Source organism: Zingiber officinale, chromosome 5A, assembly GCF_018446385.1.
Source record: "Zingiber officinale cultivar Zhangliang chromosome 5A, Zo_v1.1, whole genome shotgun sequence".
NCBI classification, from domain to species: Eukaryota; Viridiplantae; Streptophyta; class Magnoliopsida; order Zingiberales; family Zingiberaceae; genus Zingiber; species Zingiber officinale.
In genome coordinates, this window is record NC_055994.1 from 145,612,935 (window position 1) to 145,629,655 (window position 16,721).

Consider the following 16,721-nt stretch of genomic DNA (forward strand, 5'->3'; position numbering starts at 1 on the left):
GCTGATTCTCCTTTCAGTTGGAGAGTTTCTTGCACTTCGATCTACCTTGACCCACATTGAAATTACTGATTTCCGTCGACAATCATCAATAATAATCTAGCATAACTAACTCGAAAGATGGCTTGGAACTAGATGCAACACAAGGACGTGAGCATTAATATGCAAAATAGACATAGAGAATGGTATGAATTGACTAGCCTGACCAACCTACCTGAATTGGTTAGACTAGCTCACTCCAACCAACAAGTCACTGACGATGTATACTGATTGAAGAGCACGACTCGCCATAGCCCTCTTCAACTGATTTGATCGCTCAAGCTAGTTGACCCTTGAAACTCCTTAGTTCATCAACCGGTTGAGCTCACCCATCCCCCATCGTCCAATTTTCCATTTAAGTAAATGGACTCTTAGTCCTCCACTCTCAATCCTCATTTGCAAGTTCATTAACCTCATCCTTGAGCTCCTCATCTCCCTTCACTCTCATTAGAGACGAGGAAAACACCTTCCTTTCCATGAAGCAAACACACAAAAAAAAAAAAAAAAATACTAAATAGTTGTGGATTCTATAACAATTTACTTTTAAAAGAAAGATATATATGAAAACCATTGAGCTTTCCTCCCCAAATCTTTTGGCAAAGGTAGGTTTCCAATTTAAGATCTTGGTAACCACATCCCAAGGGCCTTACCAACTGCCCTAGCTAGTACCTTAATTGTTGGATTTCAATTACTAGTGGCAACACAAATTCCAAATTAGAACACTTTGTCCACAACAATTCAAAGGGTGATAACCTCTTCAGTATCTTGGTGACATCTCTATCACTCTTTTGTATCGGGTTTCAAATCGAACCTTTAATGTCTTCATTTCTTAGTGCTCGAATTAAAACTTTACAGCATTGATATAAAATGCTTAAACTTTGAGCAAAATCAAATAAGCAATACAGTTTCAATGAAGGTACTTCATTATTGCCGCCGGTTTCTTTGTGCATATTGATCCTGCACCGAGTAGATCATAATATATAGAATGAAGTGCAAACTATGGTGATCATCAGCCCCTTCATTTTGTTTTTCTCTCCAATTCCTTGCTATCCTTCAAATTTTCTTCTCAAGTGAATACTCCTCTAAACACTAAGCCGTCAGCCTTGCAATTAATAACAATTTTGCTTCAGTACTCAGAGATTAGCTTATTCACGGTCTTCTAGTAGCTAACAGTAAAAATTAGAATAGGCATTTAACTGCTTAAAGTTATATTTTTGGTTCTATTCGCCTAGCATGCCAAGTATGGCCTGCTACCTCAGACTTTTTTCTCATTCAGGTGCCTACAAATTTTATATATGGAAAACGTAAGGGAATTAACTCCAAATTTCCCATAAAGTCACATTACAGATTTACTAGCCTAGCAAACTAAGTTTCCAGTGAAGATTTCGACTCCTCATTTTAGAGATACTAAACAGGTTAACTTGTGTCATCTGCCCACCATCAGAACTCATAAAAGTCGCCCAGGCAAGCAGGATTGCAGGAAATGTCACAAGTAAGAATTACATTCTACTCAACAACAGGAAAGAACATACCTGCACAATAGCCTGTGCACTGAGCTTCCCTGACAAAACAGCACCCTCCATCGAAGCCAAATATTTCTGTTTGGTATAGTCACCAACCAGGTAGAAACCTTCAATTGGAGATCTTTGCAGAGGGCGACACGGCTCACAATCTGGAATAGTCTTGTAAACAGATCTGCAATAAAATACAACATGAGACATGTAGACATAAATTACTTTTGTCTGTGAAGGGTGTTGTGCAATGGAAATTATTTTTAATGACTTATCCAACAATTATGTTCAATAAAGATTACGATTATCATCGTCAAGCTATCATCAAGTTGTGTTTCTCCAAACTATGTGGGATAGGTTACATGAATAGTATTCACTTCACTAAGCTCTATGCCAAACTATATCACCAATAATAATTAAATTAATTAATATTTTCTTTGGCATCCCAGCTATAGAAAATGTTGGAAATTACAAAATATTATGTGCAAGGACTTGTATACTAAGGTAGCATATATAATAAATTCAATAATATGTACTTGCCAAAAACTTGGTGACCTCTAATAACTTGAATCTGTATGAAAAAATTGAAAGTTCATATGCTAGGTTTATAGCCATCTTAAGCTAAAATTTATTTCCAACATGGTAATGAGAGTTTAACATGTCTTATCTTTTGAGTTACTATTATCTTTCAATTTTTTGTTCACAATATTTTTTGATCACTCAAAGTGTTTTGAAGGGGAGCCTTGGCGCAGCAGTAAAATTGTTGCCGCGTAACCTAGAGGCCACGAGTTCAAGTCTCAAAAATAGCCTCTTGCAAAGTAAGGTAAGGCTGTGTACAGTTGACCCCTCCTCGGGACCCGTACTTGCAAGCATTGAGCTGCCCTTTAAAATTTTTTTATCACTCAGAGGGAACCTTGATGCAATGGTAAATTCATTGTTGTGTAGACTTGGTGGTCATGGGTTTAAGTCACAGAAATAATTTTTTTCAATGCAAGGTAAGATTGCGTAAATAGACTCTTTTCTGAGACCCACATTAGAGGGAGTTTCGTGCACTGTACTACCCTTATAATATTTTCTAATCACCCAAAATTTCCAAACTATAGAAAGCATGATTGAACACTAGGAAAATATTCTTTAGCTCTTTAGGCTCACCTTGGTGTCTTTACAACATGATACTTCAGGATCTTAGCTTTACTCAGATCTGCAGCAATTTCATCAGGAAACAGCTTAGAAAGTTCCTTCATTGTGGCATGATGGCATCAATGATCTCCTGGCCAGTGCGTGAGTTCCATTCGTCTGCAGGAGAAAAGACTAATTCTAGCATGGAATGATTGGGGTCATAGTATTCCTGTATGAATAATAAATTAACGATGTAAACAAAACAAAATTATATAGCTTAAACTGAATTTAGAGAAGTAGAGCCAGGATACGCAAATCAGAGAGTGGAGTAGTTATCTAAAGCCTATAATACTCCATACATCAAATTTTCCAAAGTCATGATTCAAATATATATCACAATCTCATAAAGACCAGATCCAAGATTCACATCATGCCCTGTGTTTGTCCCAACTACAGTCTGTGATACCAAAAAAAAAAGAAATACAAGTTATCTTCTATCAGAAAATCAGTATCTAAGTGTGCTGAGCCAAGGAAAAACAGAGTTTCATCTGGAAGTTTTTTTGCCAAAGTTTGAAAGAGTATTCAGAACTATTACTAGGCGTCTCTCAGTTTGCAATTTTTAAACAATTTTATTCCTCTTTTCTACTATGTAAAAATTACCCTGATCATCAACTTGATGTCCAAATACTAAAGTAAAACAGATAAAAAACCCAGGATATTTGCAAGGATAGCTTCCATAACAGGAACCACCTAACTATTTACATAGTCAGTTCATATATTAATTCAGATGTTTAAATAGACAACTATTTTAATTGAGCATTAAAAACAGGAAAGTTGCAAGTCAAGTATTGTAGTGCATGAATAAAACAGTTTATATAACACAAGCCAAATCTGTCAGTCTCATTCTAGTTATCATCACACTGTTACCTTGCATGTGACTGACATGTCTGCATATACACTCAAAAGTGGACTCCTAGAAGGAAAATGTTGTAGATAATATTAGACAAGAAACAAGGAACTGATTACTCAAAAGTGTTTGTAGAGGAGTTTTCAAAACATGAAGGAAGAAGAATGGAAATTTTAGATTTTAGAGGGGAACTTTAGTTTCACACTAAAGTGTGGAGAAAGATTGAGAATTTGAGATATTTAAATATAAATACTTGCATAAGTTATGGCATAAAGCTATGTCTTGAGAAAAGATGAAACTTGTAAAGGTACCTTATGCAAATCCTTTGCACATGGAGAAAACAGGAGCAAAATATATGACAGGCCTGGATCTTATGCAAGGAACATGAACAGTTGGTTGTACGTTTGGTTGCACACATAAAAAGTGCATTGACATGGCACACATGGGTGCATGCGGCAAAAAAAGCATGTGGAAGTGCTTATTTACTTTAGGGCGCGTTTGGTTCAAGTTATGACACATAACCTTAGTTATGTGATTATCAAGTAATCACATAACCAAGGTTATAGGGAATGAAACATAACCATTGATTGTTTGGTTCAATTTAAGTAATCCAGTAAAATTTTGTTTGTTTGGAGGTTTTAGTATATAACCTAATGTGATATTTTACGATATTATCCTTGATTTAATAATGATAATATTATATTATTAATAGTGAATATAAGGGAAAAAAAGTGGATGTTAAACTCTCGCTATCCCAAATTGGATGTTAAACTCAAAATCGAAATTAATTTCATAGTCGTACACGCACCGGGCACCCACAGATTTAACCCAAAATAGAAAATATAAAGAAACTGGATGGGAACGTTAGTATATTCATCGTCCTCCTCCTCCTCCCACCGCACCGATTGGAGATTTCGATCCTCTCTCTTTGCATGCGATCGAGTGAGTTCGGAACTCAGGGAGTGGTGGCGGATTAGGGCTTCGTGCCATTTCAATTCGAAGAGCATCGACCATGCCTTCGGTGCTTGGAGAAACCCTCGACCCACGAATGGCTTTCCCCTCGTCCTCCGCCTCGCTCACCTCCTTCTATGGCAAATCCAGATTCAATCGTTTTCAACAGAAGCGTCACAAGTGGAATAGTCGTGGTAATCTTAGCTAACATTTGCTTTTCGTGGGGTGATATCTCGTCGCTTTAGGTATTTGTTGCTGCTTGCTGCTGGTGATTAAAGAACCGTGACAAAAGTATTTCTTTGACTTCTTAATTTTTTTTATTCTATGGATCATTGTTTATTGAGTGTTGATTTTTTTTAAGGATTATTAGGAAAAATTGTGTTTCTATGCGATGTTCTTTTTGTGCTGTAAGACTGGGATTTTTTTCCCTTCTCGATGATGCGTGGCTATGTAATCGTTGTTAGCTGAAAACTAGATTTGTCATGCAGAACTCAGTAGGTGGTAAATATGCTCTGATGTCACGTATTTAATCAAGTTCTACAACTGAACAGTTGGCAAGTCTCGGATAGTCTAGATTAATGGTCAAGAAAATAGGACTGATAATACCGTTGCAGTTTTTCATGGATGTAAATGATAATTGCAACAGGGAGAACAAAATCGTATTGCAAGATGATCTTTATCATTATTTTATTTGCTTAAGTAACCCTCTATCTTCTTTTTGCAGCTAATTCGGATTTATTTCCTTTGCCAGAATTATGTCAACTTAAACATGAATGACATAGCTATGTAATTGTTGTGAATTGAAAACAAGATTAGTCAGTCGATACTTAGTAGTTAGTAATATGCTCAGATGGCATATATTAGGTTTTACATCTAGGCAGTTTGCAGATCTAGGGGATACCTATTTCCCATTTGCATCAAAAGTTTTTTATGTTTATTTTTCACCACTTTAAAATTTTCAATATCTTGCCAGATGCATTGTCTCAATCCCCTTTGTTGGAACATCATTTTTATAATTATGCTATAGAACTTAGCTATTGTAATATCCTCCTTTTACTTCTTCTGATAGCATATCATTGATACAACTGATTGTTTCAAGCAAAAACTTCTTTTGCAGAATCATAATTGATGGCCAGTTGTTATTAGTCTTGCAAAAAGATAGCTTCCAGAGATTTTGGGACTGATCCATCTTTCTGCACTCCTAACTTTAGGGAATCATTGGTGAAGCATAAATGTAGTACTCCTGTCATCATTGAAAATATTGTGAAGAATATAGCCTTGGAGGATCTTGACATTTTATCTATTATAATTGGAGAACTTGGATGAGTTTTTAGTGGACCCTTGACGCACAAATCATTTAGCATTCTTAGTATCCTAACATGGATGGAACGTTTGATTTATTGTTGTCTTTATTATTTCAGGTTATTTGTACTCCGGGAAAGAAGTGCTGCCCAATCAAATGTGAAATCCTGGGCCACTTAGATTTGAATGATACGAAAATGTGGAAATAGCAACGATGTTGAGTCTGTTGCTACGCTGCAAATCTCAGTCGCCAAGCCCAGCGCGGTACCATGAAAGGAGCAGCTACAAGTTCTTCTTAAAGAATATTTTTAGTGCAGTTTTGGTTTTGTACTAGATCCTTTCTTGAGTCTTGTATGTATTCCTCTAGTACATTCCATTGTTTTACCACCCTCGACTGTGTTTTTTTTACTACATTTTGTCTTTGTCTGATCGTGCGATGAGCTAAAGTGGTGAGTTTTGTTATGGATTGTTAATTTCGTGATCAATTAATGTTCGCAAAAAATCTTCGATTAACAAATTCATAGTTTTCCAAATTGGTGTTGAAACTCGGCCAGGTATGACTGATTGTGTCAGGAAACTCAGACATTAGCTCCTGTGGCACGATCTTTCCCCCACACAAACATCAAGTCATCAAGGTGGGGGAACTCTTTGTTCCTTAAACCAATAGCAGCTGGATGACTCTAAATTAAAAACATATCATTAGCAAAAAAACCCCACAATTATCAAAGAAATGAAAATACACAAAGTAGACAAAGTTACCTTAACCCACTCATCAAATACATCTTTTGTTGTAATGATACACTTCTCAACATCGTTCCATCCAAATCCACTGCTATGATTCAACATCTCGGTGATAGCATGGAACTGTCTCTTCAGTAGCTTATACCTTGACTCAATATGAGGAGTAGCCTTCAAACTACTTGATGGCAATTTAATAGCCATGAGTTTCTCTAAATGTAGCAAGTATCCAGTTCGAAAACCATTCTCGCTCTTCCAAGCTGAATCTTTGCTTAACTCAACAAGGCAGTCAACTAATACAGCATCCTCTTGTTTTGTCCACAAGTGTTTGGTATTTTGAGTTTTTCTTTTGAATTTCGGTGCCATTGAACTTTCTACTTGTTCAACTACTTTTGGCATCTTTCCTTCCATTGAAAGCTGAAATTAAACAATCCACATAACACATTGTTCTTGCATAAAACATAATCAAATTGTTCAAATGAATAATATACAAAATGCAGATATAATCAAATAGTTCAAACTTAATTAAATTGTTCAAATGATCTAAATGGATAAGAAACTCAAATACAACATAATCAAACAGTTCAGTACATGGGAATGAAACCTAAATTTCAAGAAAGAACATTAAATTTAATGAGTTGATGATTGCCAGCTCATGAACATATCATCTGCAAGCTTGTCTCTCCATTCAGTCCAAGCAGAACTAGTCTCACAATGCCTGATCAACTCATCATCATCATCATCATCATCATCATCATCATCATCATCATCAGCATCAGCATCAGCAGCATCATTAATTTCATTTGACTCAAGCTCAGTCTCTATCGGATCAATTGCCATTTCATACCTTATAAAATTATGGAGAATACAACAAGCAGAAATAATCCTACACTGAGTCTTAACAGAATAAAATGACTTATCTCTCAATATAGCCCATCTAGCTTTTAAAATGCCAAAACACCTCTCAATGCAATTTCTTGCTTGAGAGTGTTTCATATTAAAGTATTCTTTGGCTGTCGCTGGTTGGTAACCTTGCCTCCATTCAGTCAAGTGGTACCTTTGACCCCTATATGGCGCCAAAAATCCTTCCCCATTTGTGTATCCAGCATCACACAAATAATAACAACCTATATATATTACAAGTCAACAAGTATTAATATATAAAAAAACCAAATATTTGTTAACGGTATTATAAGTGACTATTATTTTTACTATAATTATAACTTAATTACCTTGAGGAATCTTCAAGCCATTCCTCCTACTAATAGCATCCCTTAAGACTCTACCATCTGCCGCAGATCCTTCCCAACCCGGTAGGATATAGCTAAATTGCATGTTTGGTGTGCATACTCCCAAGACATTAGTTGCAATTTCACCTTTTCTGGTTCGATACCTAGGTTTATCATCTATTGGGGCATTGACATTAATATAAGTCCCATCTAATGCTCCCAAACAACCCTACACTCAAAGAAGTATCATAAAATCAAATTATTTTTATTATGCACATTAAATTGATTTAAAAACGAAAATTATAGAAATTATGTACTTGTACCTTAAACCATTTCCACCTCTCATCCGTGCAATTTTCTGGGATTGGTTCTGGCTTTTTAAGCAAAATATTGTGTAACCGTAGAACGGAGTTCAAAACTAAATGAAATTGCCTACTAACTGTCTCACCAGATCTAGCTGTTTGGCGTTTTAGGATCCTATTCTTCACATTATGTGCAATAATGTGAAGAAAAGATATTACAAGTTCACTAATTGACATATTTCTGTTTCCTTTCAATTTTCCATCAGTCGTTAGCAAATAACAAAGTTTGGCTAAAGACCTTCTATCCATCCTACAGTTATCAACACATTGTCGATCACTATAAAAACTCATCTCATTTAAGTTTATAGACCTAATATTATATCTAGACAATGCCTGATAAGCATATGATATGCTCCTCCTCAATCTAGCACTCCTTTTAATAGATAAGATCATTGCAACCGATAAAAGCATAAATAACTTGGTTTCCATCATCTTCATGCGCATAATGAGTACAGAAATCATCTTCATCTCTTGCCTTATTGCTAATCGAGCCATATCAGCCTATCATGTAAATAGGACAATAAACCAAACAGTAAATTAGCAAGGTGAAAAATCCCATTGAAGTAGATAACCAATAAAATTGGAAAACTAATAATACTCTTGAATATAAAAAAGAACAAGAGAAAAATCTCATTGAAGTAGATAACCAATAAACCAGTAACAAGTTTTCTAGATACTATAGCTAGATACACAAAACATAGAAATGAGCTAATAAAACCACTAAAAAATGGAAAAGAGGTGTCGCCTACCATTTTAGTTGGAAGTACTAAGCAAATATATATATATATATATATATATATATATATATATATATATATATATATATATATATATATATATATATATATATATATATATATATATATATATATATAAACCTGTGTTTAGTCTGTGCTTCCTGGTTATATATTTCAATCTTCAAATACTCCAAATGAAGCCTCTGATTGAATTCAATTTTCATTTCCTATATTCCTAAAGTCCTTCCCATTTTCACCAATTCAAACTGAACCATTCCTGCCCCTACTCGTCTGGGAACACTAAGACAAGGAACTACTTTAACCACTAATTGAACACTAGTCCATTTATATATTAACATGTCAATCAAGCCCTTATGATTAACTTGCTATGCAGGAAAACTGTCGCTGATGAGACAAGGAGAGGATTATTGCTATTTTCCTTTTAATTGAGTCTGAAGGTTACACATTAGTTGTTGAAATATTTTGTTTTAGTTAAAGCCTTCGTTACAGGTTTCCTTTTCTATCCCTCAAATTGACATTTTTTGTCAAATCAAACCTTGTGAAATTGTGAATAATCTTTGTTCACCTATTGTTGATCAACTAAGGAAGCACAATGATCTGAGTTTTCCATTTTCCTTGGATGAAGTACCATGAAGCTAGCAAACCTACTTTAAGATGTCTCTCCATGCAAACGGAGGTTGAAGATCATACCTTTTCAAGAAGAGAAGTGGGGAATGTTTGCGAGTGGGATGCCTTTCGAGGGGGAAGCCGCTAGGGCTCTTCACGAAGGGGGAAAGAGTTCGCGAGTGGGGATGCCTTCGCGACAGGGAAGAACACTGCTAGATCGCCGCAAGAGGATCACCGCAAGGAGGTTCACCACACGGAGGATCGAGGCAAGGAGGTTCGCCGCAAGGAGGATCGCCGCCGCGCTAGGGTTTCTGTGACTCAGCGAACACGCGAACGGTGGGTTTTCGTTTGGGTTTTCTAGCGTCGGTGGCAAATTGATATTTGATAAACTTGTAGGGTTATTTTTGTCACAATTGGTAAAAATTAGAGGTTAATTTTGTCTAAAAAAATCGTTAACCCCGGAATCAAGAAATACCTTGCTTTTCACAGGTTTTTCGATTCCGGGTTGGATGCCCAAATTGCTGACGTGTCAGGCATGCATTATAACTTGGGAATCGTTGATTACCTAAACCAAACAAAGGTTTTGTTGATAACCTTGGATAGATAACCAGGGTTATCAAGAATAACCCTGAACCAAACGCGCCCTTATTGTCATGTAGGAACACCTTCCACCATAGTTGTCAATTTGGCATGCAAGACAACAAACCAACTAACAGGTCACATGCACACCAACAACCTGATTTCAACCCAAGTAGTGTTACCTTGTTACCCAACAAATATGGGTGAACTAGTGTCTCAAGCTGGTGCCTTCTGGATTGTCCTTGAGACCCAAAGACAATTAAGTTTGGTTGAATGCAGCCTAAGAGACAACCAAACAAAGAGATGCAGACTAGTTTCTATAAGCACTAAAGTGGCTTTACTAGAGAACTTCACCAATCGCAGCACATCTTTGATGGGAACAAATTAAGAAAAGTGATTATACACCTCAAGATTGTTGATAGCTATAAATCTACAAGCCATCATTCCCACCCACCGGCAACCGACCATACAACACAACAAAGATTGAAAGTTTATGAATAATAATCAAAATTTTGAACAATATAATGATTTAACTCAGTTAAAAGATCAAAAGGGAAGGAAGGAATACCTTGATTATCAATATCCATTAATTTGTCTACTTACTACATAAATGGATTTAAGCTAGGCTCGTTGGCTGCTTTCCTTTTAGATGAATAACACAATCAGGCAAAAAACACGCAAATGAAGATAGGAATGTGAAGCCTTACATGTGGATATATTTAGGCTTTCCTAGATGATTTATTACAACCATATAAATGACACCCAAAAATGAAGCTTAGTTATTGTACTTGAAGAAGCAGGTGTGAGTGTGTGATATCACATAACATCCCCAAAAGTAAAAAAACAAAATGCAAGACACATTATAATCTTTAACTTCCGGGACATTTGCACACATGAAAACAAATACAAATAACATTGAAAAAAAACATAATTTGTGAACTTTTGAACAAGCAATTTTTATGAGCAGCACCTGCTGAACAAAAGATGGTCATAGGGTGTTCTTCAGTTTTCTGTCAAACGTGAAACATTAAAGAGATCATTAGAAAGTTTAAAAAAAAATGCTCTAAAAATATGTAACAAAATATGCAAACATTTAAAATTAAATATTTAATATTGTAAAAATGTCAAATAATAGTGGATCTATTTCACATGAATGTAGAAGAATATATAAGAAAACAATCAACATTAAACATTGAGCTCCCACAACTGATGGCTAACCATATGTGGACATTGATGACTGGGACTCCCACCAACTTTTCTAGCTTCTTGATGCAGGATATCTCCGTCCACTCTTTAGGGAAAAGAAGCTTTATAATATCAACTAAATAAACAAGTATTAGTTAATGGTCTGATATATGCAAGCAAATCAATAATGGGAAAACTGTAAGGTATTTCACTAGTCAAGAGAAAAAAGCAAGCTAAATTATATTAGGTGTGGCAATTACATAAGGTCTGAGGTTCGAATCTCGGCAAAGCCGAGGTAAATGTCTCCCTTATGTGCTAGTCACTATTCCAAAGGCTAGTAGCCGCCCGTGATTTACCTCCTTCGTGTTGGCCCTAGGACGGGTTGGCGGGGACGCTGAGGGCGAGCATATTCTCCTTTTGCCACCATGTTCAACAATTAGCATGCATAATCTTTCTGGAGGGTTACCATCTAAGAAGGCCATCTTCGAGCCATGCTTTTCCTGGTTATCCAAAACACACAAGTTCTTTATCACAATTTCTTATGGCATAAACATTGCTTGGGATTTATTAGACTGTATTTTTGTCTGTTGATACAGGCATCTAATTATACATCTAACTATTGTTGTAAAAAAATTGCAGGACAAAATAAAGATTTGACATGAAAGGATGCTACTGCCAAATAGTATAGGAAATTTATGTAAATAAACTGACAAATCTTTGTAATAGCCTTGCTATATTGAGAGACAACAAAAGACACTGAGCTCAACCAAAAATGAGAATGGCATACCTGAAGAAAACGGTTCAAGGCAATTAAAATACATTGCATGGAGAGCTCAGCAGGGTTAATAAAGTTGAGTGCTTTTGACATAGCAATGAACACTTCATCATTGACATCGTCTGGCACAACCAAAAGTAGCCACAGTAGTACGTTATGTAAGCATTGATAGAAGTTGAATTAAACTTGAATACATGAACCATAATAAATGTTTGATGTACATGAATCAAGTGAAATATGAATCTTGTAATTCATGTATCTAGATAGAATAAATTCATGTATCTAATTAATGAAGTATGGCCTAGGAGTTTCTATTGAGTAGTATAAATAGTCATGTAATGTAAAATTGCAAGACAAGTCATTTTTTTATAATACAAGTCTTTATACAACAACTTCTCTTCTCTTCCTAGAAAGCTATTTGAGAGCCCACCACCTTCCAACAAGCATGACTACCATGGAAGAAAGTGAAGACCAACTTGTCATACTCAGCTTGATCGAGATCATTTTTAGACCGACTTACTGCACAAAAAAAAAACCCCGTGGAAAACAACACATTTTAATTGGAGATCCTATAACAACAAAGATACCTATATGTGCCTGATGATTTGTTATTCTGCAATTATCTTGAAGGCATCATGCCAACCAATCAAATGGGTCATGCGTCCATCAAAGTGTATTCAGTTCTATAAAGAGTACACAATACTATTTCAAGTTTCAGCAGGTTAATAATTCATCAAAAAGTTGATTGTATTAATTTAAACTCATAATTCTTCAAGAAATGTCTCAAGCGAAGCATCCAGGTTCGGTGACGGGCTCGGGCGACGCGTCCTGTTCATCAGGCTCGAGCAACACTTACGAGCTCGCGTCCATTGGCGAAATGGAGGTGGAGGCGGCGGCGGCGGCGGCAGCGGCAGCAGCGGTAGTGGTTCTAGGCGCGGCGGTGACAGAAGGAGGTGAGTTAGCACCTGAAGCATTGCCTCAGGCAAAAGCGGTGCGATTGATGCCCGCCTCCCTCTTCGGCCGCCATTTAGAACACTGCATACACACAATGTCAATTAGTCAGGATGTTGTAGGCAAATTTAACAAAGAATTTACTAGACAAGGAGAGGCAATCTATGGCGCAATGGTAATCTAGATGAAGGGGAGCATTTGCACAATGGTAAAGTTGTTGTCGTGTGACTAGAGGTCACGAATTCGAATCTCGGAAATAGTCTCTTGTAAAGTAGGTAAGGCTACGTAAAATAAATCCTTCTTGAAGCTTCGTGCACCAGGCTACCTTTTATGTATATATATTCTAGGTATCCGGATTTCGCCCAACTAATCCTAGAGGTATATTGTTTTCCACTCTAGTTCACCTATAGGGTAAATCTAGAACACAATTTATGCATACTCAAAAGTCAACCTCCATGCCCCTCGAGCCATGGTGCAACAACAAGGCGCTCAAGTAGTTTTCCAAACACCCACGGTTCGAATCTTAGATACAGCGTACTGCAGGGCATTTTTCTTGAATAAGATGAAAAATCTAGGACTAGTTGGACCAAAGGCTCAGACACCTAGATTATCAAAAAAAAAACTGACCTCTAGAATATTTGTCCCTAATGAGATTCAAACTCTGTTCCTCTTACCTATTCACCTGAGAATTATTCAACTATGTTATCTCTAGGTGGCATTGGACAAAGAAAATCCAAGCTCATTTTTCATCAAAGCAGTTTAGTATAACATAGCTGGTTACAGATATGGCACCAAAAATTACTGTCCTAATTCATTTGTGAATACTGAAACTTCACAAAAAAAATAACACATACATTGAAATCCTTAGCCATTTAAGATAGGGACAAACCTTTCCACCTAGCACATCTCTTGCGTCCAAGAGTAGATGTTTATGACCTGCATCTGGTAGGTATTTTGCTGTAGATAAGCCAGCCAAACCTACCAGAAGGCTAATATATTAATAACTGAGATGACAGTCGAAATATTTTATAACAAAATAATAAAGTGGGTAATGTGTGGAAATTATTTGGCTATTTAGAGTAGAAATATCAATAGTTCACTGCTGCTTACATATTTTCCATTCATGCATCTGAAAATAACAAAATGAGTACCTGAACCAGCTATTACAATTTTCAGAGGAATATTCTGGCAAGGACCACTCTTGAAGGATGAAGATAACTGTGCAGCTTCTAAATAATTTATAGTGTTCTCAAGGTCAGGTCTTGGAAAATCTTCACAGACAACCTGTGAGAAGAACCAATAACCTGTTATTATTAGTGAAAGAATTCAAAAGAACCGAAACAATGAGGAAAAGTAGGAGATAAACCTGGAGAACTTTGGTTCTATGCCTTGGCTTCAGGGTTGCGTGTGATAAGAATGTAGCCTTCACCTGGCTACCCATGAACACGCTACTTCCTAGTGTTTGCAAGTGGTTGCTTCCGGAATCATTATGAAATGTGCCCCTTTGTCCAGAATTCGAATCCAACCAATATCTTGCACTTAATTTCACAGTGGAGAAGGATCCAATGATATTCATGCTGACTTGTTTGTTGTAGAATTCGAGTTCTCTCTTGTAGGACACAAGAATCTCATCCCAGAACCAAAAATTGCATGATACTTCCCGTGATTATATTGTAGTTGCAAATCAGGTGAAAACACAAATCTACTTTTTTTAGCAACATTTTCAAAAGAAAAGAACGGACAAGAAAATTGCAAATAAAGAAGAAGCGAATAACCGAAAAATGGAAAGTTTAACCTCATAAATGCGATTGTAAGAAAGCGAATTTCTTCCGAGTTGGAACAGGCAATGGTGGAGGGAAGAAGCGATATAGGATCCCAACCCAGAGTGTAACTAAACTGGAGGAGTGCAAAAGGGATGGAAGAGCTCACCGGCACATGAGGTCTCGGAAGTGCGAAGGGAAAGCGAGGAGGATGATTCGGCGTGCAATCGCTCCAAAAGAAGATGATAACAAGATCTGGACGAGTGAATTGGTACTTGAGCAAGTTAGGCATTGGCATGTAGCTCGCATTTGGAGCTGCCGGCGGAGGCACGGAATATGCTCGTCCCACTCTACTGCCTGATCTGATGGCGCTCTCACTTGCCCACTTGATTTTAGAGTGGCCAGATGGATCGGCCACCGGCGACCCGGCCTGATCCCGCCAGAGCTGAGCCTTGCTCGGTGAGGTCCGATAACAATCAGGTCATGCTGCGTCATGCCCATGCCCACCCTGATGAAATTAATTTTTAGAATTTAGGTGCAAAAGAATTAATCAATGAATAAATATATTCATTAATTAATTGAGAAATTTAATTGATTAATAAAAAATTTAATCAAATTCATTGAACTAAAATGTGAAGCCGTTGTCCACCACCCGAGAGGAGATTTCTGGACCGCGATCCTCACTTTACATGTATTTGGTGGGGATCAAGGTGGGGATCAAGGCGTAGCTACAGTCGAGGGATGCGACAGCTCTTGAAATTTTGAGGAAAAAATTAATACAATCATTTTCTTTAAAAAAAATTAATTATAAATTTTAAAAATTTCAAGATTTCTCATAAAATGTTCAATTAAAATAAATAAGAACTCAAATCTTTTTTCTCTCTCTTTCTTTCGGTCCATCTCTTTTTTCTCTCTCAATATTCTTTTTCTCTCTTCCGTTGTCCATACTTTTTTCCCCTCTCACTCTATGTGTTTTCTTCCTCCTCCTAATCCCCTCTTCTTTTTTTTTTCTCCTGTGGTCTTCTTCCTCTCATAATCCCCTTCTTTCCTTAATCTTAATTTTATCCTCAAAATTCTTTGTCGTACATTGATGTCGTTATCATCCATGTTGCTATCGCCACTATCACCAGAACCGTTGTCATTTGCTACAGCGCTGCCATCGTCACTTTGCCGACGCTCCACAGCAAACGCGTTTTGATTGAGGTAAAATTTTCTTGTTCTATCTCTTTTGATTATGAATTTAAATGTTGAAAAAATATATAGTGTTAATTTTTTATATATTTATAATTTTATTTTCTAGTTAAGTATGCCAAATATTTATAGATATTGAGATCTTCTATGCATTTAATATTTGATTTGTTATATGAAGGTGATCAATTTCATTGATGATCGTTCAAAATTTAATCAATTAAATTATATCATTTATTGTTTTTCATCATATAATTCACTACAAAAAAAATCTACAATTAATGACAAAATTTAATTTTCATCACTAATTAACGACTGAAATAAATTATGATTAATAATTTAGCAACAAAAATTAAATTTTGTTGTCAATTCTATCTCTATACTTATTTAACATATTTAATTAACTACGAAAACTTAATTCCCTCACTATTTTAGCAACAAAATAAATTTTCATCTCTATTTTAGCAACTCAATTAAGTTTCCGTCACTAATTAACTTTCTAATTAAAATTTTTATTCTCGATTTTTCTTCCCAACGTCCTAAAATCTTCCTCTCTAATCGACCTTCTCTCCGATCTCTAACATGCTCCTCTCCTCTTTGATCTCCAACAGTGGCATGCATCTCGTCAGTATACACAATCTTCTCCCGTTCCCTCTCTCTCCTCTCTTAGTGATTGCTTGGCGGTGGCCTCATAGCAAGGAATCGCTTTGGCCATAGCCTCACATTGCAGCCTTGCAGTGAGATGGCGAGGTTGGGCGTGACCT

The 16,721-nt window shown here is 36.4% G+C and overlaps 1 protein-coding gene, 1 long non-coding RNA gene and 1 pseudogene across 3 annotated transcripts; 1 reads left to right on the plus strand and 2 right to left on the minus strand.

Moving 5' to 3' along the window:
• Window positions 1-421: 421 nt before the first annotated feature.
• On the minus strand, window positions 422-15,281 carry LOC121980135 (annotated as a pseudogene).
• LOC121982248 lies at window positions 4,384-6,343 on the plus strand. Its single transcript, XR_006112037.1, has 2 exons — window positions 4,384-4,815; window positions 5,642-6,343. It is a non-coding gene; the product is annotated as an uncharacterized LOC121982248 (long non-coding RNA).
• LOC121982247 (15-cis-phytoene desaturase, chloroplastic/chromoplastic-like) lies at window positions 10,703-13,034 on the minus strand. Of its 2 annotated transcripts, none has more exons than XM_042535224.1 (4): window positions 12,071-13,034; window positions 11,640-11,783; window positions 11,317-11,405; window positions 10,703-11,108 (listed from the first exon to the last, which is right to left on the minus strand). In XM_042535224.1, coding segments are annotated over exons 1-4 (315 nt in total). In that variant the 5' UTR covers window positions 12,152-13,034; the 3' UTR covers window positions 10,703-11,107. The 2 variants fall into 2 exon arrangements, with proteins under 2 accessions (XP_042391158.1, XP_042391157.1); XM_042535223.1 differs by lacking the exon at window positions 10,703-11,108 and having other exon boundaries at window positions 11,115-11,405; window positions 12,071-12,180; window positions 12,646-13,034.
• Window positions 15,282-16,721: the final 1,440 nt, after the last annotated feature.

What these genes read in the sequence shown, in the direction of transcription:
- LOC121982247 (XM_042535223.1), bottom strand. Translation starts at nt 12,151, where the DNA reads ATGTCAAAAGCACTCAACTTTATTAACCCTGCTGAGCTCTCCATGCAA. An exon ending in CCTTGAACCGTTTTCTTCAG is followed by an intron (nt 11,784 to 12,070) that starts GTATGCCATTCT and finishes TTGGATAACCAG; the next exon opens with GAAAAGCATGGCTCGAAGAT. An exon ending in CTAGGGCCAACACGAAGGAG is followed by an intron (nt 11,406 to 11,639) that starts GTAAATCACGGG and finishes GATATTATAAAG; the next exon opens with CTTCTTTTCCCTAAAGAGTG.